This window comes from Mauremys reevesii, linkage group 4 (genome assembly GCF_016161935.1).
Source record: "Mauremys reevesii isolate NIE-2019 linkage group 4, ASM1616193v1, whole genome shotgun sequence".
Taxonomy (NCBI): Eukaryota; Metazoa; Chordata; order Testudines; family Geoemydidae; genus Mauremys; species Mauremys reevesii.
In genome coordinates this window covers 118,665,254-118,692,717 of record NC_052626.1, presented here as the reverse complement: position 1 = coordinate 118,692,717, position 27,464 = coordinate 118,665,254, and the positions used below count along the sequence as shown (strand labels likewise).

General features: G+C 46.5%; 1 protein-coding gene across 3 annotated transcripts; it reads right to left on the bottom strand.

The window, feature by feature from the left end:
* LOC120404871 (pepsin A-like) lies at window positions 1-27,464 on the bottom strand. Of its 3 annotated transcripts, XM_039537921.1 has the most exons (12): window positions 27,407-27,464; window positions 26,759-26,876; window positions 24,816-25,015; window positions 24,074-24,190; window positions 5,460-5,616; window positions 4,812-4,929; window positions 3,504-3,622; window positions 3,110-3,309; window positions 2,178-2,294; window positions 1,478-1,613; window positions 1,247-1,339; window positions 1-269 (listed from the first exon to the last, which is right to left on the bottom strand). In XM_039537921.1, the coding sequence occupies exons 2-12, from the start codon at window positions 26,864-26,866 to the stop codon at window positions 132-134; spliced, it is 1,503 nt and encodes a 500-aa protein (XP_039393855.1). In that variant the 5' UTR covers window positions 26,867-26,876; window positions 27,407-27,464; the 3' UTR covers window positions 1-131. The 3 variants fall into 3 exon arrangements, with proteins under 3 accessions (XP_039393855.1, XP_039393856.1, XP_039393857.1); XM_039537922.1 differs by lacking the exons at window positions 24,074-24,190; window positions 24,816-25,015; window positions 26,759-26,876; window positions 27,407-27,464 and adding an exon at window positions 18,907-19,324; XM_039537923.1 differs by lacking the exons at window positions 24,074-24,190; window positions 24,816-25,015; window positions 26,759-26,876; window positions 27,407-27,464 and adding an exon at window positions 10,676-10,718.

The window sequence follows — 27,464 nt, the reverse complement described above, 5'->3', positions numbered from 1 at the left end:
TAAGATTACAGGATATCGGGTGAGTGTGGGGTGGAGGGTCACTAGATCGATACGCGGTGTTGGGACTCTAGAGGAACGGAGACTCTCCAGGGTCAGTGTTCCATGCGAGTGTCCCAGGGATGGCGCTGTGTTCATGCCACAGAGGCCAGGGCCACCTGGTTGTTGGCCCTGTCGAAGACAACGTAGTACTGGCGGATGAAGACGTCTCCGAGGATCCAGAGCCCTCCGACGTCGATGCTTTCAAAGCCGGAGGTACAAGAGCCTGACTCCTGCACAGGGGAAAAGGGGACATGGTAATTATTGGGCTGGAACTTCAGTAAATTATCATCCTGTAGGGCTTGCTGGTTTCTGTTACCATCTTGGGCTGGGATCTCAGAGCTCTCAAACCAAGTAGCATTAGGCTGGGTAGGACTTCGATGGGAGACCTCTATGGGCTGCAGGGAGTGACATTGGTGAGTTGGGCCCCAATTTTTGGTGCTTTTGGATGCCTAACTCCCAGTGAGCTAACTTTGTGGATCCGGGTCTCAGAACAGCCCCAGTGCCTAAGCCTGAGCCTAAGGGGTGCAGTCTGTCAACTGGGAAGAGCAGCAAGGTCCTGACCACTTCTGTTCATGACACATCGCTTGGGGAGGCAAAGTGTGCTCTCTCCAGGCTCCTGGCCAGATTCCAAAGGGAGCGATTACATTCTGCCATCAGATATCCTGCTGTGATTATAAGTGTATTTGGGCTTCCCCACTGCCTGCTACCAGCTGGTGTTGCTGTGTGCTGTTAAAGCACATTGCCTGTTCCTCCCCAGATGGGAGCAAACTTTTATAACACGGGAGGAAAACTCCTTCCTGATACCCGGATGCCCAGGCCCTGGAGCGCGAGGCAGTGATCTCTCTTGATCTCACCTCCTAGCTGGGGTACTGCTCATATAATTCTCTCCTAGCCCAGTAAGGCCGCTGCCCCGGTGATCCCCTGTGGTGGCGAGTTCTACAGGCTGCCTCACTGCTCTTCCAGTATGTCACTTTCACTGTGGGCCTGCCTTGATCTCAAACATGCCTCCCCTGGACCTCTTTGGGGGAAGAGCTCTCTGCCGCCCCACTCTCATTCTGGGGACAGACTCTGAGCTGCGTCTCAGTGATGCTCCTGCAGGCTCATGCCGGCTGTGCAAGGGAATGTTGCCAGCACACTCAGTGCAATGGCTTCAGGCACAAGCCCTGGCTAAGAGGCCCCGAGGCGGCTTTCTGAGCAGGACACTCACATCAATGATGTAGGCACTGGCGGGCACAGGGAACTCGATGCCGTTGATGGTGAAGACGATGTTGGGCAGGCTGCTCATGGCACTGCAGCTGATCTGCAGGGAGGAAGGCAACACACGGAGAAAAGGTTAGACATGTCTTGGGCAGTAGGTTCCCCAATAAGAGAGAGGGAGCATCACATCTGTGTGTAGCAGACACCTCTAGAAGTGTCCATTCCTGATCCCTGCCCTTACCGTGCCATCGCTGGCACCAATGTAGGAGTTGATGCTGGAGATGCCAGTAGAGGGCCCAGCCAGCAGAGAAGTGCCAGTGTCAATGATAGCCTGGCAGCCACCAGAGCAAGCGATGGTCTCTCCGTTCATGGTGACACTGCAAGAGAGAGAGTCAGGGGAACATCCCCAGGAACAATTCCAATCTCATTCCCACTCAGCCCACGAGCCAGCAGTGAGATGCCTGTAGGGTGAGTCTTGCTGACTGCCAGAAACTTTCCCCTGATGTTTCAGCCTTCACCTCTCCTTCCTTGGCTATTGCCCATCACTCCTCATCCTACAGCCTTCTGGGACTGGGACCGATCTACCCTGGGGGTCACAAACAGCCGTCAAGGGATCATGACCACCCTGCCCTTTACTTTATTGCTAAACAGAGGAGAGAGGGGCCCTGGCAAAGGGGACGTGGGGGGTGGGGAGGTTGCTGCCCTTACCCTGCCCCCCTACTAGTGGCAGACACAGGTCATCGCTGGGTCCTGGTATGGGCAAGATGGAGATCCAGTCATCTAACTGCCTCACTGGTGAGCCCCTTTCCTATAACTCCTCCTTGTCTCTCATCTTGTCTAGACTCTAAGTTGAGCTTCCCCCGTCTCCCACATGCATCTCCTTTTGCCTGTCTTTTCAAAGTAACATTTTCAAAGGGGAAAGGCCAAGGGGTGGGTGACACCTGTCCATGGTGATTTCCCAGTAAGTCTCAGAGTAGAGAGGGATCCAGTTCAGGCTCCCAGAGTAGTAAGATGAGTCGATGCCGCCGAACATCACGAAGCTCCCTGTCTGTTCATTGCTGGAGAAGGGAGAGAGGAGAGTCAAGGAGGATGTATGAATGGTTGGCTAAGGAGACAATAGCAAATGCTCCAGCTGTTAGAGAAGGAGCACAGCTGGGGAGTGCTGGGGTAGAGTCAGAGCTGGGCACATCAGCATCTAGTAGCAGAGATAGGATAGGATGGTTGGATGAGAGGCGCACCTCACCCCCTGCTTTGATATCACTTTGGGCTTTCTCTTCCTAGATCTCAAAAGCTAAGCACATTTGAGCCTGGCCAATCTGTGGATGGGAGACCACCAAGCAAAGGCCCAGGTGTTTGAGGCAGTGGTGTCAGTCACTCAGTAGGTGCTCCTCTTCCATCAGAGTCAGTACTGAGCAGATGGTTCAGCCTGGTGCTAGAAGGTGATGAGCCAGGGTATCATCTGGGTGACATGTTAGGGGGAACTCTTCTCCCAGGAGTCAGTTTAATACCAATGCCCTAGTGTTTATTTCTGCTCCCACTAGCATAGAACAGTGGCCATGTTCAACCCCAGAGGTGGCAGCTTTGGGGGAATTCTGATGCAAAGGTTGCAGGGATCACTCATTATGAGAGGTGCTATAGGAACATGAATCTCATGGGGAGGGATTGCTCAGTGGTTTGAGCATTGGCCTACTAAACCCAGGGTTGTGACTTCAATCCTTGAGGGGGCCATTTAGGGAAAGGGATACAAATCTGTCTGGGGATCGGTTCTGCTTTGAGAAGGGGGTTGGACTAGATGACGTCCTCAGGTCCCTTCCAACCCTGATAGTCTATGAATCTCACTGCAGCAGATGGGCTGTTTCCAGCCCTGACTTACGAGCTCAGGTAGACGGAGAAGAGGTCCTGGGACACCAAACCCTCATTCATTATGTTGTCAAAGACGGGGGTGGCTCCAGAAGAGGCGATACTGGGGAAGGCCAGACCCAGGATCCCGTCAAAGGGGGCGTAGTAAAAGGTGGAGCCGGGCTCAGTTTCACTCAGACCAAAGATCTGGTTGGTGTCCACAATGCCTCCAACCTTGGGAGAGAGATGGGGACAATCAGACACACCCTGCACCCTGGGAGAAACTGCCAAGTCTTCTCTTTTTCTATCCTCCCTCTCCCAGTTCACACCCATACTCTGCTTTAGCTTCCCAGATGTGTCCTGTCCTTCTAACTCCTAATCTTTCACCATGTCTGCTCCAGGGGCTTTGATCCTTTCTTGTGATTTACCCGGACGGTGTCATAGCCCAGGATTCCAGTCATGCTGCCGGTGCCATACTGGATGGAGAGGTTCTGGCTGGTGGCCTCGTAGGTGGAGGAGTCTGATGGATTGAATTTGTTGTGGTTTGCTGCAAGTACAGAAGAGTCAGATGGTCACAGACTGACACTTGTAACTCTCCCCATGTGTTGTGTGGAGAGCCTGGGTGACTAGTGCGACAGTGAATTCCTTGGTGGGACCAGGGTGCCTAAGAGTCACACACTGCAGTGCTCAGCATTGCCACATCTGAGTGCCTTTGTGGATCTAGCTTCTTGTCTTACTAGGGCCTGTTCCACTTCTGACACTGTGTAGTATGTGGAGGGACAATGGAGGGAGACCTGCTGCTCTCTGGCTTTCTGAGTGAATAAAAATCGATGATAAAAAGGAAATCAGATTTTCTAAAATGTCAGTATGTTTTTCTTTTTTAAAATAAACCTATTTAAAGTTAACTTTGAAATTCTGACAACATATGGTAAGGCCTAAAGTTACTAAAATCTACTAAAATCATTTAAATTCAATACAAAGGTTATTATTAAGCAGTGGTTATTATTAAGCAGTGGCTTTAAAGAAAGTCAACAGAACAGGAAGATTTCACTGACTCTGCACCTGGAACCGGAGTTTCCTTTTGGTCTTCCAATCTCGGAATAAAAGCTAGGTTAGAGAGGATGAGCTCTACAAGTTTTAAAATCTTGAAGGACACGTTGGTCAGAAACAAGAGTTCAGTTCTCTGACTACAAATAGTACTTCCTTTGTTTCATAAATCAATTAGTTTTAAATGCAAAATGTTTGAAAAAAATTTTCTTTCCTGTATATACAGCCCACCGAAAGGTGTTTTAAGGAATTTCTTTTAAAAGCTGGATTTTGAATTTTAAAGTGAATTCCAATTTCCATCCAAATTGAGTCTGATACAAACCAAAAATTAATCATTATGCAGTTAATAAGAAACGCCTCCTTCACCATTTTCTAAAATAACTAAGAAATGAACAAAGTAAGAATTTGAATAAGTGTATCTAAAGCTATGTTAATTGCTTAAATATATGTGTATTGACATAGAGTTAGCCCCTGATTTCCTAAAGGAAGTACCAAATAGAATGTAAATCTATAGTTGCAAGTCAACCTGTTTATAGTAGTAACAAACCATTGAGAATCAACTTCCTTTAGAAAAATAATTAAAATCAATTATTTCATTTAAGATTCCCCCTTGCTAATGTAAATCTCTATGATTTCAGTCAACCCGCCCAGTTGGAATGTCAAGGCAAGAGACGTTGCAGGTGACTTACAGCAGGCTGTGCTGGAGCAGTACACGGAGGGCACCCACAGGTTGGAGGAACCGGTGTCGAAAATGACAGTGAAATCCTGAGCGGGCGTACCAATTGAGATGGTTCCATAATAATCAACCTGTCAAAGCAGGACAAAAAACAATGGAAAAAGAGGAAACCCTTGCCATCCAAGGGCTAGAGCATTACCTGGAGTAAACCGGCGTAGCTCCACCAGCTGAGGGTCTGGGCTACAGTGTCCTTGCTAAAGACTCAGCCTGAGCTGGTGTTTCTCTGCCATCACTTTGCCCAGCATGGCTCCTAGCAACTCCTGGCGTCCAATAGCCACAGGCCATCAAATGCACACAATCATTAAGCCTCAGACTCCTGAATCTCAGCGTGTGGAAGAGCATGATTGGAAGAAGGCAGCCAGGAGACCCTGGGAGTGCTATTCCCAATGCTCTTCTTAATGCCATCCAATGACAGTTGGGGGCTGGGTGGCCCAGCACAGGTTCTTGGCTGAAGCAAGATGGGAGCTTGGTTGGAAGCACATGGGTGGGGGAGCGGGGTTGAGGCCCTTTTGGGAGGAGGAGAGATCAGCTGTTGGCAGAGGAGTGGGAAGCTTTGATGAGGAGAGGAAGGCTACAAGACCTGCTCTCCTGCCATACTCACGTCCATGTAGTTTGTTAGGGGCTCGCTGGCAGCCTCGTTGGCCAGGCTGGGGAAATACTTGGAGGCCGGGTTACGAGGGTGTTTCTTCAGGAAATCCTCCAGCAAGCCATGGTCCTTAAGGTTCTGCCTCAGGGATTTCCCCTTCTTCAGGGGGACCCTAATCAACAAGGGTAGGGAGAGAGACCGTTGAATAACAAATAAACAATAGACAAGCCTTTTGTTCAGAGCCTACAGTGCAATCCAGCTTTTACATTGCACTGAAACCGCTTATTACACTAGGATTATCAAAACAGTGTAAAGGAGTTGGGTGCCCAGTGCACTGCAAGTCAATGAGAGTTGGGCACATAATTCCTGTAGGACTCTTGGAAAATCCCAGCCTATATGTACTAGAAGAGAGACGGCTCAATGTTCTTGGTGCTGTACTGTCTGTCCCTGCCCTGTAGAGGTTACTGTTGAAATAGACAAGATGGACAAAGGAAGTATTAGCCGCCACCTTGACTTGGTCAACCGTGCCATTCTGCTTGAAATCACGTTCTCGCTTGGCTTCCACGTCTCGCCTTTCATGGTTCTCCTCGTACATCTGTAATCACTCCTTTGATGCCTTCAGATGATCGGCCCTCCAACATTCTGTGGGAGTCCCACAGAATTCTCCTTCTACCCCTTATATCTGTGTTCATCCACAAACACAAATTCCACTACAACCTCTATACTGATGACTCCCAGATCTGCCTCCCTCCTCCAGACCTGTCTCCTTCTGTCCAAACTGAAATCTTGACCTTCTAGGCCTGGCTTGATGGGAGTAATTGAACATGGGGGAGGCCTCTTTTTAGGAGGCAGGATTAGTAAGGTACTGTGAATAGATCAGCAGGCTGAACGCAGAATGTCTGTGCTAACCAGGACAGGTAAGTGCTTGGTAAGCCAAGAGAGAGAATGGCTGAACTAGCCAAGATAAGGCAGAGAACATCAAGGGAATCATTTACAAAGGACAGAATAACAGTGGATGAGATAAGACGGGAATATAAAGATGAGTAAGTCACACATGGCGTGGATAGAGGATGCTGTACAGGGATTGGTTCCTACAAAGAAAGCCAATCCCAAAACACGTGAAACAAATTTTCTCTAGCTCCTCACGTCCAGGCTATGTCGAAATCTTGCAAAATCTTCTTGCATAAACTCCATGAGATGCAGTCTTTCCTATCCCTTCACACAGTTATAGCTCTCGTCCCAGCTCTCCTCCTTTCACGTCTCAATTGCTGCAAAGTTTGTCTCCCTGTCCTTGACAAATGCCATTTTGCCCCATTCATGTCCATTCAGAACATTGCTGCAAAGATAATCTTCCTAACAAGTCACTTTGAACATGGCACTCCTCTCTTTGGGTCCCTCCACTGGCTCCCCCTGCTCTATGATATCAGACATAAGCTGCTTGTCTTCACTTCCAAGGCCCTTCGACTCAATCCCACCCTCCCTCTCATTGGCTATCAAGCTATTGATGCCCATCTCCCATTGGCCCATGATGCCAGCTTCTACAGCCAACTTGGTAAATTTCCAATCAAGCACCTTCATGCTTTCTCCCACCTGCCCCCTATGGTTGGGAGGTCCTCCCCATAAACATCTGCAAAGCTACCTCACTGTCCTCCTTCAAATCCCTCCTTAGAAACTCTCCTTTGTCGTCGTGCCTATAAAAAAAACATAACAACAATTTGGTTGCTGGTGTGCAGAGACCACTGTCTGCATATCTCTGTTGTCTCTTATGTCTTACTGAGGTAGTTATCTACTTAGGGAAGGGACAGTCTTCCAGTGCCTAGCGCAATGGAGTTCTGGTCCATGACTTATGGGTCCTAGATGTTACAAATAATAAACACTAATATTATCACAGAGAACTGATCCCCGGAGAGAGACTCCATCACTTGCCCATGGTCACAGAGGGAGTCTGTGGTAGAGCCAGGCATTAACCCAGATCTCTCAAATGCCACTCCAGTGCCTTAACCGCAATACCTTCCTTCCTCATTCCTCTGCTACAACACAAAGCTAAGGGGCTCTTCCCAGCTGCTGCCTATGCATGAATGAAGAGTAGAGAAGAGAATGAGAGAGGTGCAGACACTCCCCTTGATAATCACATATTGCTCTGTAGTAAGCCAAGTTCAGCAGCCCAAAGTGGTGTGTTCCCCCAGTACTCACTTGGTCACCCGGCACTGAGAGAGCGCCACCAAACTCAGGAGCAAAACCCACTTCATGATGTTTTCTGACACGCAAGCCAGTGGTGATGAGTGGTGAATGTAGAGAATTGCCTGGGTGCTGCTTCTTATAAACACACATCCCAGAGCTTTCCTTATCGCATTAATAGCCCTGATAAGGAATGTAAACCTTCCCGATAAGATCTTCCAAAATGTCCTTAAATGAAATTTTGGAGAACACTCAAAGTCCATAGATTTCAACCTTCACTTGGCTCTGACCTGAAAATGGGGCATCGTCTGGAGGGAAAGTGTGAGAGTTCAGGGACGTCTAAGCTTTGAAAAGCAATGCCCGGGGGTTGCTTTAAAGAATGGGACAGGAGGCACAGAAGAACTGGAATGGGATACGGAGAGATTCACTGATTGGTTCTTCATTCCAGTCTAGCCCCGTGCTGGGAGAGCAGGTACCTCAATGGGATTGGAGCCTTCCACATCTTGGGCACCACTTGCAATACAGCCACAGAATCACAGAAGTGTATGACTGGAAGGGAACTCAACAGGTCATTTAGTCCAGTCCCCTGCACTCGAGGCAGCCATGCAGTGGGGAATTAGAGCTTTACACCTCTAGGTCATTGGCCTGTACTTTTGGCATATACGACAAGCCCTGATGGCTTCCTCAATCTTGCTGTTCATTTGAGGCCAGTGTAAAACATTTCCAGCACTTCTCTTAGTTTTCTCTATTCCTAAATCTCCTGTAGCATCTTATGAAGCCCCATCCTGATTCCTTCAAACATAGTCCCATCTGATACGGACAGCTCCCGCTGAACTCGATAATAGGGACTGGAAATATGCTGTCCAGGCCACTCTGTGCATTACTTGCTACAGGGTCTCACCCTGAGCCATACCTCCAGCAATCATACTGCACATTTTGTGTGACACTGGAAAGCTGTTGTTGTTTAAAACAAAAAGATTCTTGAAAGCTCTTGCAAAGTGTTGGACTCCATTGCATTTCATGCATCTTTTTTCCACATGCTGGGCATTATCTTGGAGCTGTACACACTGTGGCAACCAGCACAAGCCACGTGCTCTTTTGGCAGAACTCTGACTTGAAAGTCTCCATGCCTTTCTGCCTCAGGTCTCTTTTCTTGCAGTATTTTGAATTCTCTACCATGTCCACAGTCTCAGAGCACTGCCCACCCTCCACAAACTTCCCTCTGGACTGGATGACTTCCATTGCTTGACAAATTCTCACAGATTTGTCAACGGTTAATTATGGCTCTTCCAGTAGCCTCTGAGATTTTTGTTCCGGATCCCAGTCACAATCTGGACTCTTATAAGGGACTCAGTTTTAGCCTCCCCAAACTTAAAAGTTCAGCTCTTCATCCTCAAATCAGTCACAAATTCTTGCAGGCTGCAAGGAATTCTGCAATGGGAATAGCACAATTGGTTATGATCAGCCAACTGTCTGTAGACGAGACTATATTATAGACTAGCAGGGGGAGCTGCAGGTCAGGACTGAGGGGCATCAGAAGAGCTGTGGATGTGTCAGGCCTGAGGGTTGGAACTGCAAGGTGGCCTATGGCTCAGGACTGAGGCGCTTTAGCAGCCCTGGGTGTGTATTTCATATCCCAGGGCTATAATAATAAGGTCAAGACTGAAAGGCCCTGGCAGAACTGGATGGAGACCCAAGACGAGAAAAGCAGGGGGTGCTATACGACAGGATTTATCCCTACTGCTTCAGGGTGTTACAAGGTGCCTGTATTGTCTCCCCGGTGTCAGATGTCTCAAAGCAAACCTCCCTTCTCTAAATCTGAGATCTAGTTCACCTCTTTGTTGAAAAACCTGGAGCAGGGAATGGAAAATACCTGCCCATTTGCGAGACTAACACCAGATGCCAGGACCTCACTGTGGGGCATCAGGGGACACCGGATAAGCTGATTTTCAGGACCAGTTCCGCTCAGATAAACTTGTTCAAACTGATAAGTTTTCATACACAATGTGGCAAACTTAGGCCTGCCCGGTTCCAGGCCCCTTTCTTAGGGTTGTCACTGGCCTAAGGTGACTTGACTCCCAGTCACGTTGAAACCTCATCCTTTCCCTGGTGTTTGCTTGTCCCCACAGGGTTAGGAACGGATAGTGCTAAATGGAAAGTTAAATGCTATTTTTTAATCTCATGAGATTCTCATTGTGCTTTCTGGCAGAGCGGCTGCTCCTGGCATGTGGGCACATGGCCCGGTGCCTAAGTCCATGGATGGCCTCCTGCCAGGAATAGGAAGGCTGCAGTGTCAGGGCTAAGCAGTGAGGCCTCCCCACACATCCCAGCCATGGAGACTTGAACCCATGATCTGCTCCCGGTGCAGGTAATCACTCGCCAGTTTGGGCGCCATCCAGAGTATGTTCCTATGTCATGGTGAACTTACGCTCTACCCAAGGAGGGTTGAACATCTCTTCCCTCTTCTCCTCCACTGGTGGCCTCCATAGCCCACCAATGCCTTAGCCCTGTCATTCCCAACCACAACTTCCCATTTGCCCTAGACCTATTGGAGAATTCCAGCATATTTCACCTACAAATATCACCTAAGAGCTGTCAGGTGACAAAGCCTTTCACTATAGAACTGGTTGAGCTGGAACCAGCACCATACAAGTGACAGGCTCTGGAGCCCACTCCCCTGAGTCAGCCAGTCGCTCAGATTCATGCTGCATGTCCTATTTCCAGTCCACTAACTGCAGCTCCCTGTGCTGACCTGGGCTCAGAATCATACCAATGAGTTAGAGATGTAATGCTCCAAATCCCAGTTCCCATAGAGACACCAGTTCCCCACAACATGGCAGTATTGTAACTGGGGCCCAAGGTGTAGAAAGCTCCGTTTCCATGGTGGTACCCACTCTCCCAACAGGGGTCCAGCCAGATAGAAACCAATGACCGAGAGGTAAATGTCTTCGTATCCAATTCCAATTCTTCAGTGCTGCACCCGTATTGTTCTTTAGAACAATCCAGAGGCATTTCTTTTCAAACTTAGCCAGGAAACGTCCTCTAACTCTCACCTGTTCCTTGTGAAGGGCATCCCCATTTTCAGGTCACGGCCACGTGAAGATGGAAATCTATGAACTTGGAATGTTCTCCAATCTCCTCATAGAAGTCAATGTTTCTGCGGTTGGTTTAGAGCTGTACCTGCACAGCCTCTTCTCCACACAAGCCCAGGAGACCCAGTATCTCCTGTTTCCTCCTGGCCGGAGATTTTCTGGAGCATGAAGCTGGCATGGTGAGCTGGGCAGTTGCAGTCAACCATAGAGCTCTACTAGGAATGTTTGCAAAGCCGGACCGTCAGGAGAAGGAATTTCAAAAATCCGCAGGGCTTGAGGGAGGCCTTCTGTTCTATGTGACCCCTAGGCAGTGAAATTTACAATCGTGTGGGACAGCTGCTGGAGGACAGTTAGGGTTGACATAAGTCACAAAATGTCTACAGTCACATTGTGTCACCCTAGGAACATTGACTGTGGCGCTACGCTGCTTGGGGAGGTGGTGTCAGAATAGCAGGGCACTTACATTGGTGGGAGACACATTTAAGTGTAGCCACATGCACAACTAGGTCAACGTCAGCTGCCGGGATTCGGCCTAACTCTGTGTTATGGGCCAGGCCTCTTACAGTAAAAGCAACTATTTTGGAAAAATGTGTCAGTCTGACTTAAAGGAAAAGGACTCAGGACTTATCTATGCTGGGAAGTTCATTTGTGTTAAGAGAAGGTGTGTATTTAAAGTGGAATTGCTGTTCCTGATTAACTCTCTGTGTGGATGTTGTTATTCTGGAATGAGTGCCTTATTCTGAATTAGCTGCTTATTTGAGTACAGTATAAATGTCTCTAACCCTTCTCTTAGATGTTCCTGTCCCTAACTGACCGTTATGTATCCTTGTTAAGATATTTTTCTATAATATGTTACTGGGCCACCACCCTGATGCCTTTAAACAAAAGACCATCCAGCACCGAGAGCTACCCCTGAATTGGTGGTATGGCTCTAAGCAATCACAGTCCTCATACCACGGAGACGAGACAGGGATTTTTTTAAAATCGGATTGACATATACAATATCAAACTCTGGACTTTGCTCCACTACACTTTGATCCAATGCTCTCGAGAGCATGTCCACAACCATGAAATCTCTCCCAGGTTTGTATTCAATTTGCAAATCACACAATTGTCAATGCGAAAATTCTCTATGTTCTCACGGGGAGTATCTGCCAGACCCCTTTTGGCAATTGGTGGTTTATAGTCAGTTTCAGCTCACATTGCTCTCTTATATATATAACAATGAGAAATTCTTTACTAACAGGGATTAAAGTCAAAGTCGCCTCCTCTGTTTGAGAATATTGACACTCAGGTTTTGTTAGCGTTTGCTACACAAGCTACTGCTCTCCACTTCACCAGTTGCTGTAAGAGAACTAAACCACTGAAAGATACAGTTACCCTCACCTACAGGATGCTGCCCTCCCTGCTACTTGCCCTGGTCGTGGAGGCAGTTCCTGCCATCAGCTAGGGGATGTTCTGCGTGGACTCAGTGAGTTATTATTTGCACTGGAGTAGTGCCAGAGGCTGCAATCAAAATCCCATTGTGCAAGGCACTGTACGTTACATGTAGTGAGAGGCAACATCTGCTCTGAAGAGCTTCCAAGCTGAACAGACAAAGGGAGGATCATTAGTCCCATTGTACAGGTGGAGAACTACAGAACAAAGAAGGAAAGTGACTTGCCCAAGATCCCACAGGGCATTTGTGGCACAGGCAGGAATTGAACCTAGGCATCCTGAGCCTCAGGCTAATGCCGTAAACATAGGCCATAATGGGAGGAGCCGTTAGATTGTGCGTCTTACACTGCAGCTTGTTGTTACGCCGCTAGGTGTAGAAGGCCTCATAAACTGAGTCAAGCCATCAGCTTTTGAATCAAACGTTACTATTCCCGGTGTGACAAAGCTGTCAGAACAGCTGTGAATCAGACCCTTCCACTTCCTCCATGCAGGGGCGGCTCTAGGTATTTTGCCGCCCCAAGCACTGCAGGCAGGCTGCCTTCGGTGGCAGCCTGCGGGAGGTCCGCCGAAGCCGCGGGACCAGTGGACCCTCCGCAGGCATGCCGCCGAAGGCAACCTGCCTGCCACCCTCGCAGCAACCGGCAGAGCGCCCCCCCGGCTTACCGTCCTAGGCACGCACTTGGTGTGCTAGTGCCTGCAGCCGCCCCTGCCTCCATGTCACAGTCATAAAGACTCAGCCGTACAGTTGCAGAGGATTAAAATTAAAATTGAATTAAGCTAATTGCAATTATATTGTGTGCGTTTAGCTATTATAACTTAATGACATAAATACACTATATAGTTAAGGGTTAATTAAAATAATTTTAAATATGGTTTTTGTATTTTGTGTATTGTATTTTGTAGTTTGCATGTGTGGAGGCTGGTAGGGGCAGTGTGCTGGGAGAGAAGCTGAGCCCTGATTAGGGGGCGGGGCTTCTCTGCTTAGGGCTCCTATAAAGGTAGCCAGCCAGTCAGGCAGTGGCATAGACAGCTGCAGCGGCACAGGAGCCAGCAAACAGGAGTTTACAGGAGGAGTTTGCGGGGGAGACTTAGAGACCTAGGCAGAGGAACTGACAGCCTAGTGAAGGGAGTGGGTGGAAGTCTGGCGGTGTTCTGGTGCCTGTTGGGGGTTTGTTTTGGTTTGTGTTTCCTGGACTAACAGGATTTAGGTGGGAAGGCTATGACCGATACAGAGGCAGCAGTGAAAGACACAATGAGGATGACTGGATGTGGAAGCTGTAGCATGTACATGATCCTGGAGGGGGTTCCTGAAAAGAGTTTTGTCTGCATGAAGTGCCGCCTGATAAAGCTGGTGGAAGAAAAGATCCGAGGACTGGAGATGCAGGTGGAAACTCTGGTAGAGTGTAGAAGGGGGTTCGAGCGGATGATGGAGCAAAGACATGAGGAGGTTGAAGGGATAAGCTCAGACTTGCAGATGGAAACAGGACCAAAGAATTCTGAGGGGAGACTGCTGGGTGAGGAAAGTGGATGGTGGAAGCACGTGACTGAGAGAACCAGGCAGAGGAAAAGACGGGCCAGTGAAGGAGAAATAGAGCTCAGGAACAGGTTTGCAGAGTTGGAAAATGAAGAAGGGGCACAGCAGGTGGTCGCTGAAGGTGAGAGGGCAAGGAAAAAAAGAGCAGCTAGTCCTACAGGAAGAGGGGAAGAGTCAATGGAGACAACACCAAATATGAGCCCCAGGAGGATACGGGATGGGTTGCGGAGGATTGCAAGGGACAATAGAAATCGAGAGGACTTGCAGCCAGAGGGAACAGGGGATAGACCGGAGAACCGCACCATCACCAGGAAAAGGCAGGTCTATGTGAGTGGGGACTCCTTACTGAGAAGAATAGACAGGCCTATAACTAGAGCTGATCCGGAGAACAGAAGGGTGTGCTGTCTGCCGGCTGCTAAGTTACGGGATGTTGACCTGAGGCTGAAAAGGATCCTAACGAGAGCGGGAAAGAATCCGCTGATTGTCCTTCATGTGGGAACGAATGATATGGCTACATTCTCGCTGGAAAGTATCAAGGCAGACTATGCCAGACTGGGGAAGACCCTTAAGGAAGTCGAGGCTCAGGTGATCTTCAGTGGGATTCTGCCTGTTCCTAGAGAAGGGCAACAAAGGTGTGACAAGATTACAGAGATCAACAGATGGCTCAGGCAGTGGCGCTATAAGGAGGGCTTTGGGATGTACGGCCACTGGGAAGCATTCATGGACAGAGGATTGTTCTCTCGGGATGGACTTCACCTGAGTAAGGAGGGAAATAGACTTTTAGGATGGAGGCTGACACAACTGATTAAGAGGGCTTTAAACTAGGAATTTGGGGGAGATGGTTGGGAGATGCCCAGGTAATCTCCACTCTGGAATTCAGCATTGAGAGGGAAGAAAACAAACTAAGAGAGGATACAGCCGTGGGCAGGAGAATGGACATGAGGAGGAAGGGTAGTATAGATACCAGTCTAATTGGTGATACTGGTGGTAGAATGTCTGTGCCTAACCAGGTAAAGAATGTCAGTGAACCCAAATGTCAGTGAACCCAAAAAATTAAGATGTCTGTACACTAATGGGAGGAGCCTAGGTAACAAAATGGAGAAACTAGAGCTACTGGTGCAGGAAGTGAAACCGGATATTACAGGGATAACAGAAACATGGTGGAATAGTAGTCATGACTGGAGTACAGGTATTGAAGGCTATGTGCTGTTTAGAAAAGACAGTAATAAAGGCAAAGGTGGTGGAGTAGCATTGTATATCAATGATGAGGTTAACTGTAAAGAAATAAGAAGTGATGGAATGGATAAGACAGACTCTGTCTGGGCAAAAATCACACTGGGAAAGAAAGCTACTCGAGCCTCCCCTGAGATAGTGCTTGGTGTGTGCTACAGAGCGCCGGGATCTAATTTGGATATGGATAGAGACCTCTTTAATGTTTTTAATGAAGTAAACACTAATGGGAATTGTGTGATCAGGGGAGACTTTAACTTCCCAGATATAGACTGGAGGACAAGTGCTAGTAATAATAATAGGGCTCAGATTTTTCTGGATGGGATAGCTGATGGATTTCTTCACCAAGCAGTTGAAGAACCAACAAGGGGGGATGCTATTTTAGATTTGGTTTTGGTGAGTAGTGAGGACCTCATAGAAGAAATGGTTGTAGAGGACAACCTTGGTTCGAGTAAACACTGAGGATGGAATGGAGGTTAAGGATAATCTAGGCATGGCCCAATATCTAAACAAATACTTTGCCTCAGTCTTTAATGAGGCTAAAGAGGAGCTTAGGGATAATGGTAGGATGACAAATGGGAATGAGGCTATGGAGGTAGATACTACCACATCCGAGGTAGAAGCCAAACTCGAACAGCTTAATGGGATGAAATCAGAGGGCCCAGATAATCTTCATCCAAGAATATTACAGGAACTGGCACATGAAATTGCAAGCCCATTAGCAAGAATTTTTAATGAATCAGTAAACTCAGGGTTTGTACCGTACGACTGGAGAATTGCTAACATAGTTCCTATTTTTAAGAAAGGGGAAAAAAGTGATCCGAGTAACTATAGGCCTGTTAGTTTGACATCTGTAAGGTCTTGGAAAAAATTTTGAAGGAGAAAGTAGTTAAGGACATTGAGGTCAAGGGTAATTGGGACAAAATACAACATGGTTTTACAAAAGGTAGATCATACCAAACCAACCTGATCTCCTTCTTTGAGAAGGTAACAGATTTTTTAGACAAGGGAAATGCAGTAGATCTAATTTACCTCGATTTCAGTAAGGTATTTGATATGGTTCCACATGGAGAATTATTAGTTAAATTGGAAAAGATGGGGATCAATATGAAAACTGAAAGGTGGATAAGGAACTGGTTAAAGGGGAGACTACAACGGGTCATACTGAAAGGTGAACTGTCAGGCTGGAAGGAGGTTACTAGTGGAGTTCCTCAGGGATCGGTTTGGGGACCAATCTTATTTAATCTTTTTATTACTGACCTTGGCACAAAAAGTGGGAATGTGCTAATAAAGTTTGAGGATGACACAAAGCTGAGAGGTATTGCTAACACAGAGAAGGACCGGGATATCATACAGGAAGATCTGGATGACCTTGTAAACTGGAGTAATAGTAACAGGATGAAATTTAATAGTGAAAAGTGCAAGGTCATGCATTTAGGGAGTAATAACAAGAATTTTAGTTATAAATTGGGGACACATCAGTTGGAAGTAACAGAGAAGGAGAAGGACCTCGGAGTATTGGTTGATCACAGGATGACTATGAGACGCCAATGTGATATGGCCATTAAAACAGCTAATGCGGTTTTAGGATGCATCAGGCGAGGTATTTCCAGTAGAGATAAGGAGGTGTTAGTACCATTATACAAGGCACTGGTGAGACCTAATCTGGAATACTGTATGCAGTTCTGGTCTCCCATGTTTAAGAAGGATGAATTCAAACTGGAACAGGTACAGAGAAGGGCTACTAGGATGATCCGAGGAATGGAAAACCTATCTTATGGGGGAGGGATAGCTCAGTGGTTTGAACATTGGCCTGCTAAACCCAGCGTTGTAAATTCAATCCTTGAGGGGGCCATTTGGGGATTAGTCCTGCTTTGAGCAGGGGGTTGGATTAGATGATCTCCTGAGGTCCCTTCCAACCCTAATAATCTATGATTCTATGAGACTCAAAGAGCCTGGCTTGTTTAGCCTAACCAAAAGAAGGTTGAGGGGGGATATGATTGCTCTTTATAAATATATCAGAGGGATAAATATTAGGGAGGGAGAGGAATTATTTAAGTTTAGTACCAATGGGACACAAGAACAAATGGATATAAACTGGACACTAGGAAGTTTAGATTTGAAATTAGACAAAGGTTTCTAACCATTAGAGGAGTGAAATTCTGGAACAGCCTTCCAAGGGGAGTAGTGGGGGCAAAAAACATATCTGGCTTTAAGACTAAGCTTGACAAGTTTATGGAGGGGATGGTATGATGGGATAGCCTAATTTTGGCAATTAATTTGGCAACGGATCTTTGATTATCAGCAGGTAAGTATGCCCAGTGGTCTGTGATGGGATGTTAGATGGGGTGGGATCTGAGTTACTACAGAGAATTCTTTCCTGGGTGCTGGCTGGTCAGTCTTGCCCACATGCTCAGGGTTGCCATATTTGGGGTCGGGAAGGAATTTTTCTGCAGGGCAGATTGGCAGAGGCCTTGGAGGTTTTTTGCCTTCCGCTGTCACTTGCTTGAGGATTCTCTGCAGCTTCAGGTCTTCAAACCACAATTTGAGGACCTCAATAACTCAGACATAGGTTAGGGGTTTGTTACAGGAGTGGGTGGGTGAGATTCTGTGGCCTGCATTGTGCAGGAGGTCAGACTAGATGATCTTAAAGTCTATGAGTCTATGAGGTTAAAACTAGCTCTAGGCTTGCAGTTTTTGCTAATTAACATTTTTTTTAAATTTAAAATAAAAAAAAGTAAATAAAAACCTTAAATTTAAGCACCTTTAATATGAGAGCTCAATATAATTAAAATGGTTACAATGTTTATTAATCAATATGTTATTTAAATTAAAAAAGGCAATGACCCAATAGGAGTAACTATAACATGTGTGTTTTATAAAATTAATTATGAAAAAAACTAAATAATAAAATATACTGTAAAACAGTTCTCTAAAGCTATCCTAACAAACTTTTTCCTAACACTTTGCTCCCCAGCTGCTAAGGCTGTCTGAGCAGGCAGGGAAAACCCCGAGTGCACCGCTACTGCCACCACCTGTTGCCTCCCTGTAGGGAGGCCCTGTACCTACAGCACCCACAGTAATGGCACATTTGGACACCGATGGGTGGAGGAGGTTCACGCTTTGTGTGGAGTTTGTAGGAGGGGTGTTTGGACAAAATGTGTTGTTAAATACACGTGCCACTTATTCTCTAAGTAGTATCCAAAATAAAAACCCGTTTGGCCCTCCGGCTGGCATGAAGACCTTACAGGAATTCTGTAAGGCAAAAAGGACTGTTCCTTTCTGCAAAAATATTTTGTATCAGTTACATAAATTAATAAATACATAAATACATAAGAGGCAATTTAGCTTAATACATCTAAAAAGGGATTTTAAAAATTAATGTCTTTACAAAATTTAAAATGTTAATTAATTTTGCTAACAGGGTTCTATGAAAAATGCCTTCTGGCACATCCTAAAAGCCAGTAAAAATTTTGGCAAGCTCCTGAGTACCAGCCCTTAAGGCATCTAAAGAGCTAAAGTGGCCAGCGTGAACTCCAGAAATTCTAGCAATTGCAAAAAACCACTGGGAGATGTAGGCCAAAAATAAAATAGAATGTGGTAAAATTGAGGCAACAATCCTAGTTACAGATCCCGATCCCCCACCCCAGGAACAGTACAGCTATCAAAAAAAGGCAGAAGCCAACCTAACCCTCCCCCCTCCACCCCGCCCAATTGATGGGCTTTTAGGCCAATGTTTTTAGTGGAACAGTCAAATACCAGTAATGCTGCCCTCTGGCCGGTCCTTAAAAGTGACAGCGAGATCTGAGGCTTCTAGTTGATTTTTGCCCCCTTAATCGGGTGACATACCCATGACCCCCATAGTGGCTATGTATCAGAAGATAATAGCCTCCAGTGTAGGAGGGGACCAGTGGTTTTCAGTTTTGAATTTGGCCGATGCTTTCTTTGCTATCCCTTTACATCGAGACGGCTATTACAAATTTCGTTTTACCTTTCAAGGAAATCAGTTTTGCCAGGGTCCCCATGGGCTGGAGCAAAGCCCCTATTATTTCCCATGCCCATGTAGTTAAAATGTAAAATAAAATGCCTAAGAAAACCAGTGTAATTTCTTATGTAAATATTAAATAGGGCGTTACAAAAAATTCAGGAAGCTCGGTTCATCAAAAAAAAAAAAAGCCCAGTTGTGTTCCCAACAAATAAATTATCTTAAAGTGACTTGGGACAGGAAGGGTGCTCCCCTAATCAACAAAAAGAAGAGCTGAGTTTTAAATTACCAGCTCCCACAGATGTCACAGCTCTTAAATCCTTTTTGGGAATGGTTAATTTTTCCCAAAATGTTATTAAGGGGTTTTCAAAAAGGGCAGCCGCGCTGCATAAGTTGTTAAAGAAGGGGGTGAAATTAAGCAGGGGCCCTTTGAGGCAGGAAGCCAGGATCCAGTTAATGCAGGCCTTAGTCCAGGCTCCAGTTTTAGCATATTCCCAGGTGGGACAGCTGTTGTGTATTTGGTTGTCATGGTTTTTGTTCCTATGGCAACTGAGTTAGATTATTAGGGGATAGCCCAACAGGTTTCGGCCGGTTGGGTGAGCTCTGTGTCTGTAAATAAAATGGTAGTTTTGTTAGCTGTCTGCTCTCTGGCCTCAAGTGATTTCTTCCTAAACTGGCTGCCCCCAAGGATATAACAAGTGGCGACGATGGATGGGATTCCGGTGCTGCTCCAGTAACAGAAGGAAGTAGATGTCAAGATAAAGAACAAACAAACAAAAAAAATCCTGCTTGTTTGCACTGACTGTGAAAGTGAAACTAAAAATCATGGCTACTCTGACCAGGCCACTGGAACCTTTTGATGAGAATATAGAGCAGTGGCATGTGTATACTGAGCGTTTTGAGCTTTTTGTTATTGCAAATGACATTACAGAAGCGAAGAAGGTGCCAATATTCTTAAGTGTTGTAGGGGCTAAAACCTACTCCCTGCTATGCAGCTTACTATACCCTGTTAAGCCTGAGACTAAATCTTACAGTGACATTGTGGAAATCCTGGGGTCCCATTTTTCCCCCAAACCACTGGTAATTGCTGAAAGATATAGGTTCCACAAAAGAGACCAAAAGGAAGATGAAACAGTTGTACAATTTGTAGCAATTTTAAAAAAGCTAGCAGAACACTGTGAATGTAAAGAGATGTTAAATGATGCCCTGCGTGACAGGTTAGTGTGTGGCCTCTACAGTGAAGCTATAGGGAAGCACCTACTGATAGAGGCTCAGCTTACATTACAGAAGGCTGTTGATATTGCTGTCTCCATGGAACTGGCTACAAGGGAGGCGCAATACATCGGTGCATCCCCTAGCGTGCAAAAAGTGTCACAAGAACCGACCCACAAAACTGTGCAGAGTCAAGAATGTTACCGCTGTGGTAAGCCAGGTCACCAGGCATCAGAATGCTGGTGTAATGACCTGGTGTGTCGACACTGTGGCAAAAAGGGACACATTGAGTGTGCCTGTAAACAAAAGAAAAAGAGGCCTGTGGTCTGGCCGACAAAAAGAGGAACCCTGGATATCCTAGAGCAGACCCAGGATGATCAAGGTGACACCTCATCGCAAGAGGAAGTGCCACTGCATGTTTTGTCTTTGGCAGTGGGCTCACATGAATACTGGGTAACCCCGTTGTTGGATGGCAAACCTATACGCATGGAACAGGACACCGGTGCAGCTGTCTCGCTGGTCTCCAAGACTGTGTATAAAGAAAAGCTACAGCATCTTCTGCTTAAGGCAACAAAAACTGTTCTGAAGACATATATGGGAGAAGCTGTGCCCATGTTGGGCACTATTGATGTTAAGGTGGAGCTCAATGGACAAGCTGCTAAATTGCCACTTTTTGTGGTGAGAGGTAACTACCCAGTCTTAATGGGTAGGTCTTGGCTTGGGAAGATTCAACTGAACTGGGCAGAAGTGCACCGAATGACTAAAGAAGAAACCAGTCTAACCCCTATACTAAGGAAACATGCTCCTGTTTTTGGAGATGATTTGGGAAGTATGAAGGGAATCACTGTGACATTGAACATTAAACCTGACAGTCCACCAAAATATCTGAAAGCCCGAACTGTGCCATATGCCATCAGGCCAAACGTTGAAGCAAACCTGGAGCGCCTAGTCACCAATGGAGTCCTAATACCAGTTACCCATAGCTCATTGGCCACTCCTATCGTTCCAATAGTGAAGAAAGATGGCTCTCTCCAGATTTGCGGTGATTTTAAAGTCACTGTCAACCCAGTGTTGTGTGCAGAGCAATACCCGCTTCCCCGCATCGATGACCTCTTCGCAGGCCTGGCTGGGGGACAAAAGTTCAGTAAGATTGATCTGAGTCAAGCATATTTACAGATGCACGTCGATGAAAAGTCCCAAGAGCTGTTGACTATTGTGACTCATAAGGGGCTTTATCGATACTGTCGCCTACCCTTCAGAAAAACGTCTGCTCCCACCCTGTTCCAGAGGGCTATGGACCAGATCTTGTGTGGCTTGTCAGGAGTTCAGTGCTATCTGGATGATATCCTGGTCACTGGAAGAAATGAAGAGGATCACTTAAAGAATTTAGAGGCTACCCTACAAAGACTGGAAGAGTATGGCCTACGAGTTCGCAAAGACAAGTGTGAATTCTTCAAACCCTCTGTTGAATATTTGGGACACATCATTGATTCTGCAGGTCTTCATAAGGCCCCTGCAAAAGTTAAAGCTATTGTGGAGGCTCCCCCACCTCGAAATGTAAGCCAGCTGCGCTCATTTCTAGGACTATTGAACTATTATGGAAAGTTCATCTCACAGTTAGCCACACTGCTAAAACCACTTCATGAGGTCCTCGGGCAGAACAAGGCCTGGAAGTGGACTGAAGCCTGTGATGTTGTATTTAACAAAGCTAAGGATGCATTGCTAAATTCTGAAGTTCTAACGCACTTTGATCCATCCTTACCCCTGCAGTTGGCCTGCGATGCCTCCCCTTATGGAGTGGGAGCAGTCGTGTCACACATTATGCCTTCGGGAGAAGAGAGACCTATTGCTTTTGCTTCACGCACTCTAAGCAAAGCAGAAACTAACTACGCCCAAATTGAACGTGAGGCATTAGGAATTGTTTTTGGAATTCGGAAGTTTCATCAGTACCTGTTTGGGCGAAAGTTTACTCTTCTCACAGACCATCGACCTCTGATGTCAATTTTTGGACCCTACACAGGCATTCCCCCATTAGCTGCTAGTTGTATGCAACGCTGGGCATTGTTACTTACAGCACACACATATGAAATCAAATATCGGAAATCCACTCTGCACGGCAATGCAGATGGCCTCTCAAGGTTGCCTTTGCTGGTCAAACATCAAGATAGTGCCCAAAAGGAAATCTACTTTGAACAGGTAGAGAATACACCCATCACTGCTACTCAGATAAAGAAGGCAACTCGCGTTGACCCAGTATTGTCCCAAGTTATGCACCTTGTGATGCATAGAAAATCTCGACAAACCTCTCCGGTCTCACCCAACCTTGTTACCTACATGTCCAGGAGGACGGAGTTATCAGTCCAATCTGGTTGTTGTGGGGGAGACGTGTCATTATTCCACCACCATGGAGATCATAGATGTTATAACTGTGGAATAGTGCGCATGAAGGAAATTGCACGAAGCTATTTTTGGTGGCCTGGACTGGACAGTGCTATTGAAGAAAAGGCAAAAGCTTGTATGTCATGTCAGGGTGTGAGGAATGCACCCCAGTGGGCATCCCTACACCCATGGGACTGGCCTGAAAACCCATGGCAACGTATTCACATTGACTTTCCCCTTGAAGGAAGCATGTTCTTGGTGGCAGTAGATGCCCATTCTAAATGGCCAGAAGTCTCTATAATGCAGTCCACTACTGCAGAGAGTACTATCCAAAAACTACGAGGACTCTTTAGTCGTTTTGATCTGCCAGAACAACTTGTGAGCGACAATGGACCGCAGTTCGTCTCTCAGGAGTTTCAAAATTTTATGAAGGCAAATGGGATACACCACATCACGTCAGCACCATATCATCCATCCACCAACGGATTAGCTGAAAGATTTGTGCAGACAATGAAACATGCTTTGAAATCAGCAAGGAGACAACACTCCGTTCAAAAGCGTCTGGATACCTTCTTACTTTCCTACAGAAACACACCTCATGCTACGACCCAGGCATCCCTGGCCTTTCTAATGATGGGACGACAGCTGCGCACTTGCTTTGATCTGCTGAAACCTTCTGAACCCCAAAAATTGTGCAACATCAGCAGCAACATCAAGTCATCAGACGGGCACCCAGAGCAAAAGACCGAACCTTTAGCCCGGGACAGCCAGTTTTGACTCAGGATTATACTTCCAGAGCTAAATGGGTCCCTGCCACAATCATCACTCAAACAGGACCTGTTTCCTACACAGTCCGGACTGCAGAGAATCTTAGCTGGCGGCGACATGTAGATCAGCTGTTGCCAGGTCATGCCAGTCCTCAGGACACATCTGCAGTTGAGTGGTCTGACTTCACCTCTTCTGGTGAGACACCGAATCACGAATCACCTGTTCCTGACTGTTCTCCTCCATTACTGCCGGTGGCTGAGATACCCCTTTGCCCAGCATGAGCTGATACCACCTCCTCACCTGTTCGTGCTGCGGACCCTGAGCCCATGGTACTTTCGGGTGCAACAACACCAGAAGTTCGCGGTAATCCACCTAGAGACAGAAGACCTCCTCATCGGCTGGATCTTTAACTAAGGCGAACCCATGGTTATGGGACAAAATAATCCCCAGGGTTTAGCCGGGAATAGAGGCAGTCTATCCTCCTTCTCTAGTCTAGTGTGTGTTTTATTTAGGGGATATTCTTATTAGGGGGGGGAGGAATATGTTGTGTATTTGGTTGTCATGGGTTTTGTTCCTATGGCAACTGAGTTAGATTATTAGGGGATAGCCCAGCCAGCTTCGGCCGGTTGGGTGAGCTCTGAGTCTGTAAATAAAATGGTAATTTTGTTAGCTGTCTGCTGTCTGGCCTCAAGTGATTTCTTCCTAAACTGGTTGCCCCCAAGGATATAACACCCTGGCTCCAACATGCATCTCCTTTTGCCTGTCTTTTCAAAGTAACATTTTCAAAGGGGAAGGGCCAAGGGGTGGGTGATACCTGTCCATGGTGATTTCCCAGTAAGTCTTGGAGGAGAGAGGGATCCAGTTCAGGCTCCCAGAGTAGTAAGATGAGTCGATGCCGCCGAACATCACAAAGCTCCCAGGCTGGCCATTGCTGGAGAAGGGAGAGAGGAGAGTCAAGGAGGATGTATGATGGGTCGGCTAAGGAGACAATAGCAAATGCTCCAGCTGTTAGAGAAGGAGCACAGCTGGGGAGTGCTGGGGTAGAGTCAGAGCTGGGCATATCAGCATCTAGTAGCAGAGATAGGATAGGATGGTTGGATAAGCGGCCTAACCTCCTGCTTTGATATCACTTTGGGCTTTCTCTTCCTAGATCTCAAAAGCTAAGTACAATTGGGCCTGGCCAATATGTGGATGGGAGACCACCAAGCAAAGGCCCAGATGTTTGAGGCAGTGGTGTCAGTCACTCAGTAGGTGCTCCTCTTCCCTCAGAGTCAGTACTGAGCAGATGGTTCAGCCTGGTGCTAGAAGGTGATGAGCCAGGGTATCATCTGGGTGACATGTTAGGGGGAACTCTTCTCCCAGGAGTCAGGTTAATACCAATGCCCTAGTGTTTATTTCTGCTCCCACTAGCATAGAACAGTGGCCATGTTCAACCCCAGAGGTGGCTGCTTTGGGGGAATTCTGATGCAAAGGTTGCAGGGATCACTCATAGTGAGAGGCGCTATAGGAACGTGAATCTCACTGCAGCAGATGGGCTGTTTCCAGCCCTGACTTACGAGCTCAGGTAGACAGAGAAGAGGTCCTGGGAAACCAAACCCTCATTCATCATGTTGTCAAAGACGGGGGTGGCTCCAGAAGAGGCGATACTGGGGAAGGCCAGACCCAGGATCCCGTCAAAGGGGGCGTAGTAAAAGGTGGAGCCGGGCTCAGTTTCACTCAGACCAAAGATCTGGTTGGTGTCCACAATGCCTCCAACCTTGGGAGAGGGATGGGAACAATCAGACACACCCTGCACCCTGGGAGAAGCTGCCAAGTCTACCATAGGGTCCTGATGTCCTGGGGAGTTCTCAGAGGCTGGCGTGCCCTGCACTGTGGTCTCTCCCCCATATGAGAATATTCTGTGAATGGTCTCCTTGCCTCTTTTCTTCCCTTTTTCTATCCCCCCTCTCCCAGTTCACACCCATACTCTGCTTTAGCTTCCCAGATGTGTCCTGTCCTTCTAACTCCTAATCTTTCACCATGTCTGCTCCAGGGGCTTTGATCCTTTCTTGTGATTTAGCTGGATGGTGTCGCAGCCCAGGAGTCCGGTCATGTTGCCGGTGCCATACTGGATGGAGAGGCTCTGGCTGGTGGCCTCGTAGGTGGAGGAGTCTGATGGGTTGAATTTGTTGTGGTTTGCTGCAAGTACAGAAGAGTGAGATGGTCACAGACTGACACTTGTAACTCTCCCCATGTGTTGTATGGAGAGCCTGGGTGACTAGTGTGACGGTGAATTCCTTGGTGGGACCAGGGTGCCTAAGAGTCACACATTGCAGTATTCAGCATTGCCACACCTAAATGCCTTTGTGGATCTAGCTTCTTGTCTTACTAGGGCCTGTTCCACCTCTGATACTGTGTAATATGTGGAGAGACAATGGAGAGAGACCTGCAGCTCTCTGGCTTTCTGGGTGAATGAAAATCAATGATAAAAATAAAATCTGACTTTCTAAAATGTCAGTATATTTTTCTTTTAGAAAATAAACCTATTTAAAATTAACTTTGAAATTCTGACAACATACGGTAAGGCCTAAAATTACTAAAATCTACTAAAATCATTTAAAATAAATACAAAGGTTATTATTAAGCAGTGGCTTTTAAGAAAGTCAACAGAACAGGAAGATTTCACTGACTCTGCACCTGGAACCAGAGTTTCCTTTTGTTTCGGTGCTAAACGAGCTTTTTTGACAGTAGTAGCCTCTTCTGCAGGTGCAGAGAGAATACTTTCTTCAAGTCAGTGTATTAACTAGTTCAGTTCATGGACTAGTTCATTCCAACTTAAGAAACCGATTGGAAATTGAAAAAGTGGGAACACTCGTTTTCCTCTTCCAATCTCTGAAACAAAGCTAGGTGCGAGAGGATGAGCTCTACAAGTTTTAAAATCTTGAAGGACACACTGGTCAGAAACAACAAGTCAATTCACTGACTATAGATAGCACTACCTGTTTCATAAATCAATTAGTTTTAAATGCAAAACCTTTGATAAATTTTTCTTTCTTCTATATACAGCCCATTGAAAGATGTTTTAACTAAGTGTTTTTAAAAGCTGGATTTTTAATTTTAAAGTGAATTCCAATTTCCATCCAAATTCAGTCTGACACAAACCAAAAATTAATCATTATGTAGTTAATAAGAAATACCTCCTTCACCATTTTCTGAAATAACTAAGAAATGAACAAAGTAAGAATTTGAATAAGTGTTTATAAAGCTATGTTAATTGCTTAAATATATGTGTATTTACATAGTGTTAGCCCCTGATTTCCTAAAGGAAGTACCAAATATAATGTAAATATATAATTGAAAGTCAACCTGTTTATAGTGGTAACAAACCAGTGAGAATCAACTTCCTTTAGAAAAATAATTAAAATCAATTAAGGTTCCTCCTTGCTAATGTACATCTCTATGATTTCAATTAACCCGCCCAGTTGGAATGTCAAGGCAAGAGGCGTTACAGGTGACTTACAGCAGGCTGTGCTGGAGCAATAGACGGAGGGCACCCACAAGTTGGAGGAACCGGTGTCGAAAATGACAGTGAAATCTTGAGCGGGCGTACCAGTTGAGATGGTTCCATAATAATCAACCTGTCAAAGCAGGACAAAAAACAATGGAAAAAGAGGAAACCCTTGCCATCCAAGAGCTAGATCATCACCTGGAGTAAACCGGCGTAGCTCCACCAGCTGAGGGTCTGGGCTACAGTGTTCTTGCTAAAGACTCAGCCTGAGCTAGTGTTTCTCTGCCATCACTTTGCCCAGCATGGCTCCTAGCAACTCCTGGCATCCAATAGCCACAGGCGATCAAATGCACACAATTATTTAGCCTCAGACTCCTGAATCTCAGCGTGTGGAAAAGCACAATTGGAAGAAGGCAGCCAGCAGACCCTGGGAGTGCTATTCCCAATGCTCTTCTTAATGCCATCCAGTGACAGTTGGGGGCTGGGTGGCCCAGCACAGGTTCTTGGCTGAAGAAAGATGGGAGCTTGGTTGGAAGCACATGGGTGGGGAAGTGGGGTTGGGGTACTTTTGGGAGGAGGAGAGATCAGCTGTTGGCAGAGGAGTGGGAAGCTTTGGTGAGGAGAGGAAGGCTACAAGACTTGCTCTCCTGCCATACTCACGTCCATGTAGTTTGTTAGGGGCTCGCTGGCAGCCTCGTTGGCCAGGCTGGGGAAATAC